The sequence below is a fragment of the Trachemys scripta genome, chromosome 16 (genome assembly GCF_013100865.1).
Source record: "Trachemys scripta elegans isolate TJP31775 chromosome 16, CAS_Tse_1.0, whole genome shotgun sequence".
NCBI lineage: Eukaryota > Metazoa > Chordata > Testudines > Emydidae > Trachemys > Trachemys scripta.
Genome location: NC_048313.1, coordinates 22,045,657 through 22,061,265, shown reverse-complemented (window position 1 = coordinate 22,061,265; position 15,609 = coordinate 22,045,657). Strand labels below are relative to the sequence as shown.

Genomic DNA, 15,609 nt, shown 5'->3' with positions numbered 1-15,609 from the left:
ACAAGGTAGAAGTTTCGCCCAGGGCGCAAAATATCCTTGCACCGGCCCTGCCCTGGTGGCCACATTTGACAAATACTGCCTGACCACTTAACAGTAAGAATACACAGCCACGTATTCCCCTGAGGTGACTCACAAGCAGTATCCCCCGCCCCCAGGAGGTGGGGCTCAGAATTGCAGCCCCACCCTATCAAAACTTGCATCCGTTCTGGAAGATGCGATACAAACCATCACCGCCTCAATGCCCATATAGCAGCCCCGCCAATGTCCGGTATTGAGACGTCACTGAGGAATGCTATTGACGTTGCTGCACTTTCCTAGAATGAGCACACACTGCTGAGGTGTACCCAGAGCTATTTCCAAGCTCCCCCTCCTGTCCCTGACACCCCAACGGTCCCCCTCTCTGCATGCAGAGCACCCGCCCCATTTCCCTCCTATCATAGAATCAAAGGGACCGCAAGAGACATCTAGTCTAACCCCCTGCCAAGATGCAGGATTTGTTGTGTCTAAACCATCCCAGACAGATGGCTTTCCAGCCTTCTTTTGAAAACCTCCAGTGAAGAAGCTTCCACAACCTCCCTAGGCAGTCTGTTCCATTAGCCTACGTTCTAAGTTGGGACGCTTTTCCTGAGCGTTAATCTAAATCTGCTATGCTATCGTTTGAGCCCATCGCCTCTCCTGCTCTCTGTGGCAAGAGAGAACAACTTTTCGCCATCTTTTCTAGGGCAGTCTTTCAAGACTGCTATCATATCCCCCCTTCATCTCCTTGTGACACATGGCTAGAAAGGGTTAAACATCCTGCAAAATAAATACCCCTCAAAAGACAGGGGGGGAGATAATGTTTGTGTTTTTGTGTATTTACATATGTAGGAGTAGGGTCGACAATGTAATCGACAGTCCCTGTCTATGCTGTATTCTGATATCATTTAAATGAATTTTAAACACGGGATATCTTGGTATTCATCTCTCTTTGAAACGTACTGCGAATGGTGGAGGAAAAAGCAAATGGCCTTGTGTTAATTTGTATAGCTAAGGACCTTCTTCAAAGTCATCCTAATTCCCTTTTGTTCCCCGAGGAAATCCCAACTTGTCAAAGAGGACATGAAATTGTGTAAAAGATCGTTAGGTCCTGATTCGGTCATCTCAGATCTGCTTAGGCTTCATCAGGAGAAGTTTGAGTCACAAGACTGAGGTCCCAGTTATGCTGGTATGCCCCAAATATGAAATTTGGACATTGGACTATAACCTATGACAGTGTTCTTCATTTCAAGGCCTGCGAGCCAATGGCAGCTCCCATCGACCCTAAGTGCAACTCCCTAAGTTCCCTCTAAGCAGCAGGCTATAAATAGCCACGCAGCAGGGACTTGGAGAGGAGAGAGGTAGGGGATGGGCAGGAACTGGGGAGGGGAGCAAGTCGGGCCTTACAGGGCTGCTGTGGGCCTCTCCCCCGGCCCAGAGCTCCCTGCTGCTGGCAGGGAGGAGAGAGCGCCCCTTTCCCCGGAGCTCCCGTGCGGCCTGCTGGCAGGGAGAGGGCTAGGGGGAGTCCTCTGGCTTCAGCCCTAGGGCAGCCTGCCTGCACCCCAAACTCCTCATCCTTGACCCCACTGCAGAGCCCGCACCCCCAGACAGAGCCCTCACCCCCCCACCCCAACCCTCTGCCCCAGCCCTGAGCCACCTCCTGTACCCCAAACCCCTCACCTCCAGCTCCACCCTAGAGCCCTCACCCCCAGCCAGAGCCCTCACTACTGCACCCCACCCTCTGCCCTACCCTGGACCATTTCCCACACTCCAAATCCCTCAGCCCAACCCCATGTGGCTCTCACATTGAAGGTTTTTTGCCAAAGTGGCTCCCACTTCAAAATAATGAAGAGCACTGACCTATGAACTATTTCTGAAAGAACTTTTTGCAACTACAAAGCTCGCCATCTCTGCTATGAATCTGAACCTCAATGAATTGATCTCATGTCAGTATGTATATTGATCTTTTAACCATACTCTCTCTCTTTTCTTTTTTAATAAGTTAATAAGAATTGGCAGTAGCGTATACTTGGGTAAAATCTGAAACATTCATTAACCTGGGAGGTAATGTGTCTGATCCCTTAGGATTGGTAGAACCTTTTCTTTTATATGATGAAATAAGATCTACAGAAATTTTCATCATATTTGATGTGGGTACCTGGATGGAGGCCTGAGGCTGGATCACTTTAAAGGAACTGTGTTGTTTAAACTTCTGAGTAATCAGTAAGGTAATACTAGGATCACAGAATATGGAAGGGACCTCAGGAGGTCATCTAGTCCAACCCCCTGCTCAAAGCAGGACCAATTCCCAACTAAATCATCCCAGCCAGGGCTTTGTCAAGCCTGACCTCAAAAACCTCTAAGGAAGGAGATTCCACCACCTCCCTAGGTAACCCATTCTAGTGCTTCACCACCCTCCTAGTGAAAAAGTTTTTCCTAATATCCAACGTAAACCTCCCCCACTGAAACTTGAGACCATTATTCCTTGTTCTGTCATCTGGTACCACTGAGAACAGTCTAGATCCATCCTGTTTGGAACCCCCTTTCAGGTAGTTGAAAGCAGCTATCAAATCCCCCCTCATTCTTCTCTTCTGCAGACTAAACAATCCCAGTTCCCTCAGCCTCTCCTCATAAGTCATGTCAGGTCATCAGCCCCCTAATCATTTTTGTTTCCCTCCACTGGACTCTTTCCAATTTTTCCACATCCTTCTTGTGGGGCCCAAAACTGGACACAGTACTCCAGATGAGGCCTCACCTACGTCCCACAATCTGCTGGCAATGCCCCTACTTATACAGCCCAGAATGCCGTTAGCCTTCTTGGCAACAAGGGCACACTGTTGACTCATATCCAGCTTCTCGTCCACTGTAACCCATAGGTCCTTTTCTGCAGAACTGCTGCCTAGCCATTCGGTCCCTAGTCTGTAGCAGTGCATGGGATTCTTCTGTCCTAAGTGCAGGACTCTGCACTTGTCCTTGTTGAACCTCATCAGATTTCTTTTGGCCCAATCCCCTAATTTATCTAGGTCCCTTTGTATTCTATCGCTATCCTCCAGCATATCTACCACTCCTCCCAGTTTAGTGTCATCTGCAAACTTGCTGAGGGTGCAATCCACGCCATCCTCCAGAACATTAATGAAGATACTGAACAAAACCGGACCCAGGACCGACCCTTGGGGCACTCCGCTTGAAACTGGCTGCCAACTAGACATGGAGCCTAATTGAGTGACCACAGCTGGCTCCCCACTGATCACTACCTGTTGAGCCTGACGATCTAGCCAGCTTTCTATCCACCTTACGGTCCATTCATCCAGCTCATACTTCTTTAACTTGCTGGCAAGAATACTGTGGGAGACGGTATCAAAAGCTTTGCTAAAGTCAAGGAATAACACGTCCACTGCTTTCCCCTCATCCACAGAGCCAGTTATCTCGTCATAGAAGGCAATTAGGTTAGTCAGGCATGACTTGCCCTTGGTGAATCTATGCTGACAGTTCCTGATAACTTTTCTCTCCTCTAAGAGCTTCAGAATTGATTTCTTGAGGACCTGCTCCATGATTTTTCCAGGGACTGAGGTGAGGCTGACTGGCCTGTAGTTCCCCGGATCCTCCTCCTTCCCTTTTTTAAAGATGGGCACTACATTAGCCTTTTTCCAGTCATCCGGGACCTCCCCCGATCGCCATGAGTTTTCAAAGATAATGGCCAATGGCTCTGCAATCACATCCGTCAACTCCTTTAGCACCCTCGGATGCAGCGCATCCGGCCCCATGGATTTGTGCTCATCCAGCTTTTCTAAATAGTCCTGAACCACTTCTTTCTCCACAGAGGGCTGGTCACCTTCTCCCCATACTGTGCTGCCCAGTCCAGCAGTCTGGGAGCTGACCTTGTTCGTGAAGACAGAGGCAAAAAAAGCATTGAGTACATTAGCTTTTTTCACATCCTCTGTCACTAGGTTGTCTCCCTCATTCAGTAAGGGGCCCACACTTTCCTTGACTTTCTTCTTGTTGCTAACATACCTGAAGAAACCCTTCTTGTTACTCTTAACATCTCTTGCTAACTGCAACTCCAAGTGTGATTTGGCCTTCCTGATTTCACTCCTGCACGCCTGAGCAATATTTTTATACTCCTCCCCAGTCATTTGTCCAATCTTCCACTTCTTGTAAGCTTCTTTTTTGTGTTTAAGATCAGCAAGGATTTCACTGTTAAGCCAAGCTGGTCGCCTGCCATATTTACTATTCTTTCTACACATCAGGATGGTTTGTTCCTGCAACCTCAATAAGGCTTCTTTAATATACAGCCAGCTCTCCTGGACTCCTTTCCCCCTCATGTTATTCTCCCAGGTAATAAAGAAGCTGTTTTGTGCTGGTTTGGTGAATCTAAGTATTGGAATATCCATCAGCTTTTTGGGGATTGTTTGCCCATTCTTTGCAGTTCACCCTAATTGAGTGACCACAGCTGCTCCCCACTAAGACTCCGGTCTCACTCCTCTTTTCCAAACTAAATATACCCAGTTCTTTCAGCCTTTGCTCATACGCTGGCATTCCCGCCCTTTGATCATCTTTGTCGCTCACCTCTGGATCCTTTCCAATTTCTCTACATCCTTTCTGTACATTGGTGACCAAAATTGGACACAGTACTCCAGCTGAGGCTAACCAGCGCTGAATAGAGCGGCCCTCTCACCTCCCGTGACTTGCATGCTATTCCTCTGTTCATGAAACCTAAAATTGCATTTGGTTTTTTTTCAAACAGCATCGGATTGCTGATTCACGTTGAGGTTGTGATCCACCGCTACTCCCTGATCCTTCTCGGCAGTGCTACTGCCAAGCCAGTTATCCCCCATTCTGTATTTGTGCATCGGTTTTTTTTTCCCTAAGTGTAGCATCTTACATTTGTCTTGTGACGGGTTGGATCACAGAAACCCCCTTGGGAGCTGCCACCCGATGTGCAAAGTCTGGCAGCTCCCAAGGGGGTTTCTGTGATCCAACCCGTCACGTCTTTGATACATTTCATTTTGTCGTCTATAGCCCTGTTCTCCAATTTATCAAGATCCCTCTGAATTTTAGCTCTATCCTCCTAAGTATTGGCAAACCTTCCCTCCCCCCCAGCCTTGTATCAGCTGCAAATTTGATCAGTATGCTCTCTATTCCTACATCCAGGTCATTAATAAAGATGTTACACAACACTGGACCCAAAACAGACCCCAGTTGACCCCACTTGAGACCTCCCTCCAATCTGACATCATTCCATTAATAGCTTCTCTTTGTTTGCAGTTGTTTAACCAGTGCTGTATCCACTTAATGGTAGTTCCACCAAGCCCGTATTTCTCCAGCTTACTTATCAGAATGTTAAGTGAGACTGTGTCAAAAGCCTCGCTAAAGTCTACATAGCATAGGCGCCGATTCTGTGGGTGCTCTGGGGCTGGAGGACCCACAGGGAAAAATTGGCTCTGCACCCACCAGCAGCTTCCTGCCGCGCCCCCCGCCTCAGCTCACCTCCGCCTCCTCCCCTGAGCGTGCTGCGTACCCGCTTTTCCCCCTAGCCCCCAGTGCTTGTGCCATGAAACAGTTGTTTCGTGCGGCAAGCGCTGGGAGGGATGGGGGAAGAGGGGGAACGTGGTGCACTCGGGGAAGAGGCGGGGCCAGGGTGGGGATTTGGGGACGGGATCCAATAGGGGCAGGGATAGGGTGGGGACTTTGGGGAAGGAGTTGGAATGGGGGCAGGGCAGGGGCGGGGAAAGGGTGGAGTCAGGGTGGGGCCGGGGGGGGTGCGAGCACCCACCGGCGCCGGGAAAAGTTGGCACCTATGCTACATATATTATGTCCACCGCATTCCACCTAGCCACCAAACCAGTTACCCTGTCAAGAAGGAAATCAAGCTGGTTTGGCATGATTTGTTCTTGGTAAATCCATGCTGGCTGCTAGTGATCACCCCTTCATCCTCCAGGTATTCGCAAACTGAACGTTTTATACATTGCTCTAGTAGCGTCCCAGGTATCGAGGTCAGGCTGAGTGGTCTAAAGTTCCCCACCTCTTCCTTTTCCCCATTTTTAACTACATTAACCCTTCTCCAGTCTTCCGGGACCGCTCCTGTCCTCCATGAGTTTGCAAATATTATTGGCAGTAGTTCTGAGATTTCTTCAGTTAATTCCTTCAGGACCGTCGGCCGAATAGCATCGGGCCCTGCTGATTTGACTTCATTCAAATTAGTCAGAAGATCTCTGACGTGATCCACCTCCCTTCCCCTTTATCATCTATGGTAACTTGGCTAGTCGTCAGGTCACATGCTATTTTTTGTGAGAAGACTGAAACAAAATAGGCATTGAGCAGCTCTGTGTTCCTATCAGCTCCTGTTTTAGATCACTAAAAAGATCCTTGTGGCTCTTCTCTTTCCTCTGTGTCAGAATAGCGTGATGCTGAGCCTCTGTGTTACATCTTATAGGAACTGCCAGCCCCCTTCGACTCCTTTCCTTAATCGGTCTTTCTAGGGGACCTTGCCTACTATTGCTCTGGGTTGGTTGAAAGCTGCCTTTCTGAAGTCATGTCCTTGGTTTGCTGTTCTCATGTCCTCCTTTCCTTAGGATCTTGAATTCTCTCAGATCGTGATCACTTCCTCTCAAGCTCCTGACCAGCTTCAGGTTCTCAACTAATTCGTCCCTGGTGGTCAACACCAAATCCAAAATGGATGACCCCCTCGTTGTTGCCTCAAGTTTCTGAATCAGAAAGTTGTCCCCTACACATGCTAAGAACTTGCAGGACAGATTACACTTTGCTGTAATGGTCTTCCAACGGATATCAGGGAAGTTAAAATACCCCATTAATACTAGCTCATCCCTGACCCGCCACTATTCTCCACTCTCCACATGGAGCACCCACCCCTCTCTCCCCCATCGCTGACACCCTGATTGTCCCCCCTCCCCTCTTATCGCTGACACCCAAGACCTCCACCTGCTGTCACTAACTCACCTGGCTCCTCATACAGAGGACCCACCCCTGCATTCCCACTCTGGCCCCCTACCCGTATTAGGGGGAGTTTGTGCCCCTCTACTACATCTCTGTGCTAAGTAATAGATTTAGTTGAAAATTCACTCTTTACTCACAGATTATTTGCTCTAAATTGAGGGAAGATTCTTCCCGTAAAACAAAAACAGTGAATTCCCATTTTAAGTGAAAACCTGACCCAACCTAAATTTCAAAGGGGCTGTCACGAACAAACAAAGGGAATTCAACACAAATACTGGTGAAGCTGTAAAGTACTGTCAGCATTGGGATAGGAGGCTATGCAACCCGCCAGGACTGAGGGGGCTGTGCGTGCATAGGGAACGCAGGGGGGTTGTGGGTCAGGATTGAGGGATATCAGCAGAACTGGGGCAGCCCAGGGCTGGGATAGCAGGGAGCTGTGGGTCAGGATTGAGATGCATCAACAGAGTTGTCCCTATAGGAAGACCAAGACTGTCAGGCTTTCAAGGTGCCAGTGGGGCAGGAACAGAATAGCAAGGAGATCTAAGATCATTCGAGAGGTGCATGAATTGAACTGGGGAGGATAGAGATGGGGGGAGCTTGCAGAGGAAATGCCCACGAGCTGCGCCCGTTTTTCCCCGGGCACCTCTCAGTGCAAGGGTAATGATGCTCACGGGAAACTAGAAACAAGAACGGCCCAGGCTATTAGGAGCCACAGACATGGGTTACAAAAGGCTGGCAGGAGGTTCTGGCCAAGCTGATGAGAGGGTAAAGGGCCTAGAAGGGGATAAAAGGGGCTTGGGGCAGTTTCAGGTCCCAGAAAGCCAGGATCAGAGCAGGGACTATTTAGCCCAGTGGTGTCTCCAAGAGGTCAGCATTTGGTGTTGCACAGAAAGCTGTAACCTCCCCCTAGACCATCTTACAGCACCAAGCCAATGGCAGACAGCACTCCGCTAACAGCCTGAAGCCGCTTCTCTTACACATTTCATCCTGTCTAACATAACTGGACGGTCTCATGAGCTAGTTAAGCGCCTCATCCTTTAGGAAACCTGCTGAGCTCTTTGCCGCGAGGCCTTTCTGCTGCCTAGAGTTCCAGGGGGTAGTGGTGCAGTGTGTGCAATATTGCAGGAGTCTCTCCTAGGAGATCATGCACTACTGCCATGAGGCCTTGTCGAAGAAAGCAACAGTGGCTGCACTGCTCCCAGCTGAGCATCCAGAGGGCACTATTGTGGGTTTCTTTCCAAAGAGGGACACTTTGTGGCAGTGGATTTGTCACGCTCTCAAAGGCTCTGGGAGCGTGGGGTGGATTCATACGTTCCGTGAAGAGAGGTGAATGGCTTGCTGTGTTTTGGATTTTGCAGACAGTAGGTTGACTGCCAGGCTGTATAGAGGGGTAGCAGTGACAGTCGAGCGGAAGCCAGCATTCCCCTCCTCCAGCGGAAGCAACAAATTGGCCCAGCCTGGTTTGTTACTTTCTTAACCACGATGGTCCCTTCCCCATGCAAAGCTGCAGTTATAACAAGAGATAAAAGCTCTACAGCTCCTTTAATTTAAATGGAAGGGGGCCACAGGCAACATGTCTGAGGTGAGGGATCCTTGATGCTGGGATACCCTCCCCTTGGTATACCAGGGTCAGGGCACGCTGCACCTTTGCTCAGTGGGCACTTGGGGGCGGGGCAGGTTAAGCCTGGGGTGCATGCAGCATTACTGCTGTTGGGGACAGTGCTGAAACTGATGTGCTGTTCGCTGAGGTTTTAGAGACTGGGCTACGGGCTGAGGAAACGGTAGCAGCCGAACACGCACACCCCAAAGCAGTGGCCCAGCCCTGAACTAACAGGCATGGCAACGCAGCCTCACGGGTGGAGGGTGTGAATCACACATGGGCAGCTTACCCTCACCCCTGCTCAATGCAATTTGTCTCACACCCTCCTCAAACAGCTGACACGTCCCTCGGGGTATGTCCACGCAGCATTTTGGAGCAAGCCCGCCAGCCCAGCTTGGCAGACATGGCTTAGCCGGGCTTGTGCCAGCGCTTTGAAGTGGAACCGGTGGCTGGAGCTCAGGCTCTGAAACCTAGGGAGGGGGTTGCTGTTAGAGCAGCGGCGCAAGTGTTTTGAGGGGGGGGCCCTGGAGAATTGGTGTTTTCACAGAAGACAGTGCACAATGCAGGCCTGGATATTAAGGCTGCTGCGACCGGGGAGTGATGGCAGCTGAGTGCAGGTTAACAAGTTCTCTGTTTCTAGTCCCAGGCCCCTCCACGCTAGTTTCCACTGTGTTCAAAAATCATTTTAAACCAGTTTTTAAAAATGATTTCTGCAAACATGCTGTGGCAACCGGGAAGAGCTTTGCTCCTACAGGACAGGTAATCACGCCGGACGCTCTGGTTTGGTGAGAAAGAGAATACTGTATTTCTGCTCTTACGATGGTGTCACATACAAATTACACAGTGTGGTTAATACAACATCAGACACACACTGGGATACAGGGAAGTGAACCCCACCCCATGAATTACACTCCTGCTACATGACCCAATCCTTACTGAGCGTGCAAACAAAGCATGAATACAATGTAAAAATATATTAGATATTTACATACACGATCTTTTAAAAAGCTGTGACACGAGTACAAATTCTAGAGCAAACGAGGTGGAGAGAAGACGGGGGTTGATTAAGTGGGTTGTTTGTAAGCAAAGTTACTGTCAATCAAAAAAAGCCCCCCCCCCAACCTCCAGGGTGAGCTGCTGTGGACCTTTTGGGTATAAACCTGAGAGAGGAGTCCGTCTACACCAGGTAATTCAGTAAGCGAATGGAGACACAGTTCCATATTTAGAATAACATTAGGGTCAAGATGAACCTCTGAGTTTGAGGTCAGCAGCGCTTACTGTTCAGGATCCCCTCCCAGGAACGGGGACAATGTGAGCTATTAGGTGGGGGATTAAAACTACCACAGCTTAAAACACTGAAATTATGATGTCTAATCCACAGGCAGTCTCCTTCCTGCCTTGTCACAGATTTGCTCATGAGGGCAGGGACATCCATTTCACCCAGTTAGGAGTCTCACATTGCCTTCTGCCAACATCACCTCTAGGGGGCGTTTCAGTAATTCTGAGCCTAGCTATTAATCTCTATAATGGGTATTTCAGAGCTGCAGTCTCTGCTCAGCACAGAGATTCCTGCCTGTCTCGGAGGATTTCTAGTGGCCCTGTCTCACCAGCATTTGCTGCCCTGGGAGGTGTTGGCTGCAGTCTGAGCCTTCACTCCTTGCTTTTCCCTGGAAGCTGCTCTGGGGCGGCTCTCAGTCGTCAGGGTCTCTGCCCCACAAACAGAAGGATGTTTATATTTAATGAATCTCAAAGACTGAAAATCCCTTTAACAAAAATAATTAAACCCAGCCATGTGCTCAAACTACTGATCTTCCAAACCAAGCACAGGACAGCATGGGGTGTGGTTGAGGAGGCACAAAAAACTTTCTGGAAATTTCTGCTGAGTTAGGCATGTAGAGGTGAGAGAATGCAGCTACAGAGAGACTACATTGGACACCACAAGCTACTCCCCAGTGGACAACTGCACAGACGTCAGCACAAAGAACCCACTCTGCTTTAAGACACAGAGGCCTCACAACACAAACAGGTAAGGCCCCAGCACACCTACTTCACCGCCTAGTCACTGCACCCTATGCAGTTTCCTCTGTGCTTCCCATTCTATGAACTGCCTAGGAGATCTCTTTGACCCTATGTTTCAGGAGACTTTCAGTAGTATATATACAGAAGTGACTTTACAACTGGACCTGTGACCATGCACATGTACTGGAGCAGTCCAGTTCCACCAGCCCCATTGCCTGACCCCTCTCAATCTGGAGTTCCTAGTGCCTCTGCCCCCACCCACCTGCACAAAAGAAACAATCACACACAACTGCTATTTGAATTTATTAAAAAGGAAATGCCAACTGCCCCTTGCCGATGAGACACCTCCAGCAAATCCTCCCGAGAGCCGCCCTGAACGGAAGTGTGGGCATGAGCAACCGCAGGAAAGAAAGCAGCAGCCTGCAGTTTGAAGTTTCCCAGGGTGAATATTAACCAGGACCAAACACAAGGGTGAAAGATCATTAAACCTACTCAGAGCGTCCAAGTGATCAGTGTACGAGAGAAGAGCGGACACAGCAAAATCTCAGTGCTAGGGCCTCCCCGGAGCAGAGGGGGAGGAGCACTCAGTGTGACTTCTCCCATAGTGGGTCCCGTGAAGTTCAGACCTACCATGGGGCACCGAATCAGTGTATTATGCTGGTGAGACTTGCCGTGGAGATCTGCTCAGGCTGCCTACTGGGTACATTCCGATGTATTTTTCAAACATGGAGAAAAGCCAGGGTAGCTTCGTCACCTGGCCCCCTCTGCTGTGCTCCTGCAACCCACTTGCCATCAGCAATTTCATCCGGCCGTAGGTGAGTGGGAGCCCCTCTTATGCTCAAGAGCATACGTTTGTAGAACTTTAGCAACCCAGGCAAACTGCTGGTGACGTATGTGCCCTACACCAGGCTCCAAGCAGGAAGAAGCCGCCTCCACCGAGCGGCAGCCAGCAATCTACGGCGGGTCTGGCCTTTGCAGGACGCACAGATGTGCTGAGCTCTTGCTTTCTCCCCCTGTGCTACTTGGAGCCGCTCAGCACTAATGGTCCATAGTGGTAGGTCAGCAGTAGGTTTGCAGTGGAACAGAACAAGAATCACTACAGGAACAGAAGCACACACAATGCCCTCCAAATGTACAGACGGCTTTAAACCAATGAATCACACACGTTCACGACCCTTCTGAGACGCAAACAGCCCAGCCCCTTGCCCAGGGCACCCACTACCCACACGTCAGATGCCACTTGCTACATCTCTCACTCTTAAGTGCTGTAATAAAATAGTTTCCTTTGAGAACGATCCTGGGTTAACAGGCAGCACAATGTAACAGGGTGCAACGCTCAGCTAGCGTTGATTCTCTCCAGCACTGGATCCCCCCCCCCCCCCCCGACTCCCCCATAAGTGACCTCTGTTTGAGACAACTGACACTGCATTGCTGACTTCTTGTTTCTGGCCTGCACAAGGGGGTGCATGTGCTCTAAACAGCAGGGTGGAGCCAGCACCATGCCTTATTCTTGGCCCAACTGTTTACAGGAAGCAGCACAATGAAATGCTGAAGGTTTGGGGGGCTGGTGTGGAGCTATCGATGGGTTTGTCCTCCCCAGAGCTGGGAAACAACATGCACCCCCCCATGCTCAAATCACCCTGTGAAAATAAAGACCTCCCTTCACAGGGCATGGTCCTCTGCTAAGCAACCCCGGGCACCCCCACGAGCAGGCTGGTGAGTCATTGGCTAAGAGAAAGATGCCCAATTCTTAACCAGGTGCTGCATCCACAGGCTAATTTGAAAGTCACTGGTCTACGACAACAGCAGAGCAATGCAGATAGCAAATTGAGGCCTGCTGCATGCGAGTGCATGGAACTTCTTGACTCCTTGCCAGGCACATGGACGCCCCGGAGGGTAACAAAAACACTAGATTGACATAATTAGCCAAATTAAGAGGTTGAATAAAAGCAATTAGGGGAAACCCCTACTGCAGACAGACAAGTCCTGCGGAGCTGGGCTACTCCTGCTCTCTGCCTCTTCGCAGCCTCCTTCCAGTGCAGGGCATCCAAAGCCCAGTCAAACATTAGCAGCTTCCGACAGAATTGAGTCCAAGCTTCAGAAGTCACTGAGGATGCTGATGTCTGCAAACTCATTCCTGTACCGGTGTGAGTATAAGCTGAGCAGGAAGGCCCATTTCAGGGAGATGAAACTCCAGACACACGACAGGTAGTAGCTGCTGGGGTCAGTCAGGGCTAGGAAAGAAAAGAAGCCGGTTATATTTAAAATCCCCCTTTAGATTTCCACATAGAATCACAGAAGAATAGAGTTGGAAGAGACCTCAGGAGGTCATCTAGTCCAACCCCCTGCTCAAAGCAGGACCAACACCAACACATGCACCGTAAAAGACTGTCCCAGGAAGAACCTCTCTCCAAGCTCCCGTTCGACAGAAGACTTGTGCTCCTGTCTCCAGGAGTAACCGAGGTTTGCGAGCTGTGCTGTGTGCACTGGTGCCTCTGAACTGCACCAGTTCTGCTTAGGGTTCTGTAGTTCTAAGAGCAGTGGGTCCTGGAGGCGCAACCCGAATCCAGTGCCAAGCAAATGGAAAGGATACTCGTGCCATCGCCAAGGGAGATCCACGCACAATGCTATTCTGACCAAGGGGGACAGTGACCCTTCTTCACTCTGTGAAGCCATTCCCTTCCTCCCATTAAGGATCCTCCAGGTGTGTAACCAGCGATTGCAGCAAAACACCAATCATACAGCTACCAACCCAACAGCCGGCTCGATACTACGGCTAAGTGGGTCCGAGAGTAGAGAGCTGTGGTTACACGACGGAACGTGCTTCCACACAACGGTCCATTTTCCATTTGAAAAGACCACTGTTTTCTAGGAACTCGGCTGATTTGGGGGTTCTGAGGAGAAGAGATGAATCCCACACACATAGCAAGGAGGATGTTTCCCTGCTAGTGGCAGGAAGGGACACTGAAGGGAGCACAGGACTGCATGCAGTGGAATAGCTGATAGCATAAGTGCTGTAAGCATTTGCAGAGCAGGACAGCATGAGAGAGGCATGCTAACTGGAGGAACGAGAGAATGCTGTTACTTCTCTACACTCCCAGTCTTCAGAGAAGACCCAGCCTCACTCAAGGAGCCCTACAACACTCTTGCTTGGAGCTTATTCCATGTCACTTAAAGCAAACTGGGATGATCATGCATCTAATGATTGAGTCTGAAAAACCTGCATGGTTTGAAAGATCTTACACTACTGGTATATGCTTATGTATCAACTGCCCATATTGTGCAGAGCTCACGGAGATGGAAAGGAAAGAAGCATTTTTGGTTATTCATCAGAAAACAGCTAGCGTAAAATGGGGCACTAGAGATGGTAAGTGCCATTGCCTAGGAACGCAGTGCTCCATGCCTCTCAGAGGTGGTTCAGCACAAGGCTTTCACACACACTTAGATCTTCAGCGGTCCTGTATTGTAGGCAAATGGTCTCTCCATCTCTGCCACAGGAAAGCGCTGTGCAGTCCAGACTAAAGCATGCAAATTGCATAGTGTTGTTTCTAGAGCAGTAACACCTAGGAGCCCCAAAGCCACACTATCAGTCACAGTAACTCTCACTGCTCCCCTGCCCCAAGCCCACATCTTGCTGTGGTGGGAATTGACTAACTGGGCACAATTAACATATTCTACTGAAGTGTTAGAAACGGTCACAATGAAAGAAGATCTTCAAATCTCTGCAGAAGAACTCCGTTTGGATCTAAACGAAGGGCAGTTAAGAGGCTCTGTTCCCAGTGAACCCTGGCAATTCTTGGTAGATGGGATTGTTTGGGTGGCTGTCTAGCCATAAATATCACAAATGTGAACAGTTTTTTAAAAGTGAGTTCCATCCAGCCAACATGGTGTTAATGAATCACCTGGGGGTGACAAAAAGTTAGTCCAACAATACTGACCCTTCCTCTTTGGCTTATTGTTCAATATTTTATAGCATCGTAACAAACCCTGATGCAAAGAGTTTAGGGACTTGTAGGCTTATGTGGCAAAATTCCAATCCAAACTGATTTACGAAGGCTGAATAGACAGGTGCTTAGAAGTAATTTCAATATCTTGGGCAAGTCACTAATTTGTGCCTGTTCTCCCTTCTACAAGCCCATTAATTCCAGCCTTCCTGATGACCTCCCCATGATCACTCTTGGTACAATATACTTACACTGGTGCTTGGTGATGGCCAGAACAAGGAATGTGCAAAATCCCACCACGGAGAGAGCAGAGAAGAGGATCCCGATGAAGAGGAAGAACCTCAGCCCTTTTAACCAGGTCCTCCAGTAATCCTGCACATACATCACATGCGTGATTAGGGCCCAGAGCGCCAGAACACCTGCTCAATTAGACAGCAAGGGGAATCAGTATAACGAATCACACAGCAACACAGAAAGGTGTCTATAAACAAACATACAGCTAATTACATCCAAAGACTACATTAAAAGAACATTAAGGCTTCGAAGTCAAGCGCTCCAAATTTAAGGAAATGCTAGAATTAAGGTTGGCCACGCAAGCCTAATTCAGCCCCCTTATGTGTATGTATTATGAAACAGTTCAATTACAGGATCTCACACTATTTTTTCCACAGGAACCAGCCTCATTCAAGAATAGGTAGTTATTCAGATAGATAACTAAATAGGTAACTTTTTATCCTCCACATTCAATGTATGACCCCAGGCCTTATATAACACACACTGGTTCAAACCCTGCCCTGAATAGAAAGATTAATTTCCTCCCGGGCATTTTTACGGTTCTCTCACCACAGTACGGATACTTAATAAGCAGTTCAGTGCATCAAATATTAATGATTATTGCCACTACACTCAAGAGATTAGATGGTGTTATTAACTCTTTTTACATCTGGGGAATTGAAGCACAGAGATTAAAGCCAAAATTGTCACATGAGCACTAATTTTGGGTGCCAAAACCCTAAAGGCTGATTTTTCAGAGTATTTAGCATTTTATAGCACTTCAGTTGTTCAAAGCACAGTTCC

General features: G+C 48.9%; 1 protein-coding gene across 1 annotated transcript; it reads right to left on the bottom strand.

Moving 5' to 3' along the window:
• Window positions 1–9,350: 9,350 nt before the first annotated feature.
• SLC48A1 (solute carrier family 48 member 1) lies at window positions 9,351–14,955 on the bottom strand. The gene is made up of 2 exons (XM_034792369.1): window positions 14,784–14,955; window positions 9,351–12,822 (listed from the first exon to the last, which is right to left on the bottom strand). The coding sequence occupies exons 1-2, from the start codon at window positions 14,914–14,916 to the stop codon at window positions 12,686–12,688; spliced, it is 270 nt and encodes an 89-aa protein (XP_034648260.1). The 5' UTR covers window positions 14,917–14,955; the 3' UTR covers window positions 9,351–12,685.
• Between the last annotated feature and the right edge of the window lie 654 nt (window positions 14,956–15,609).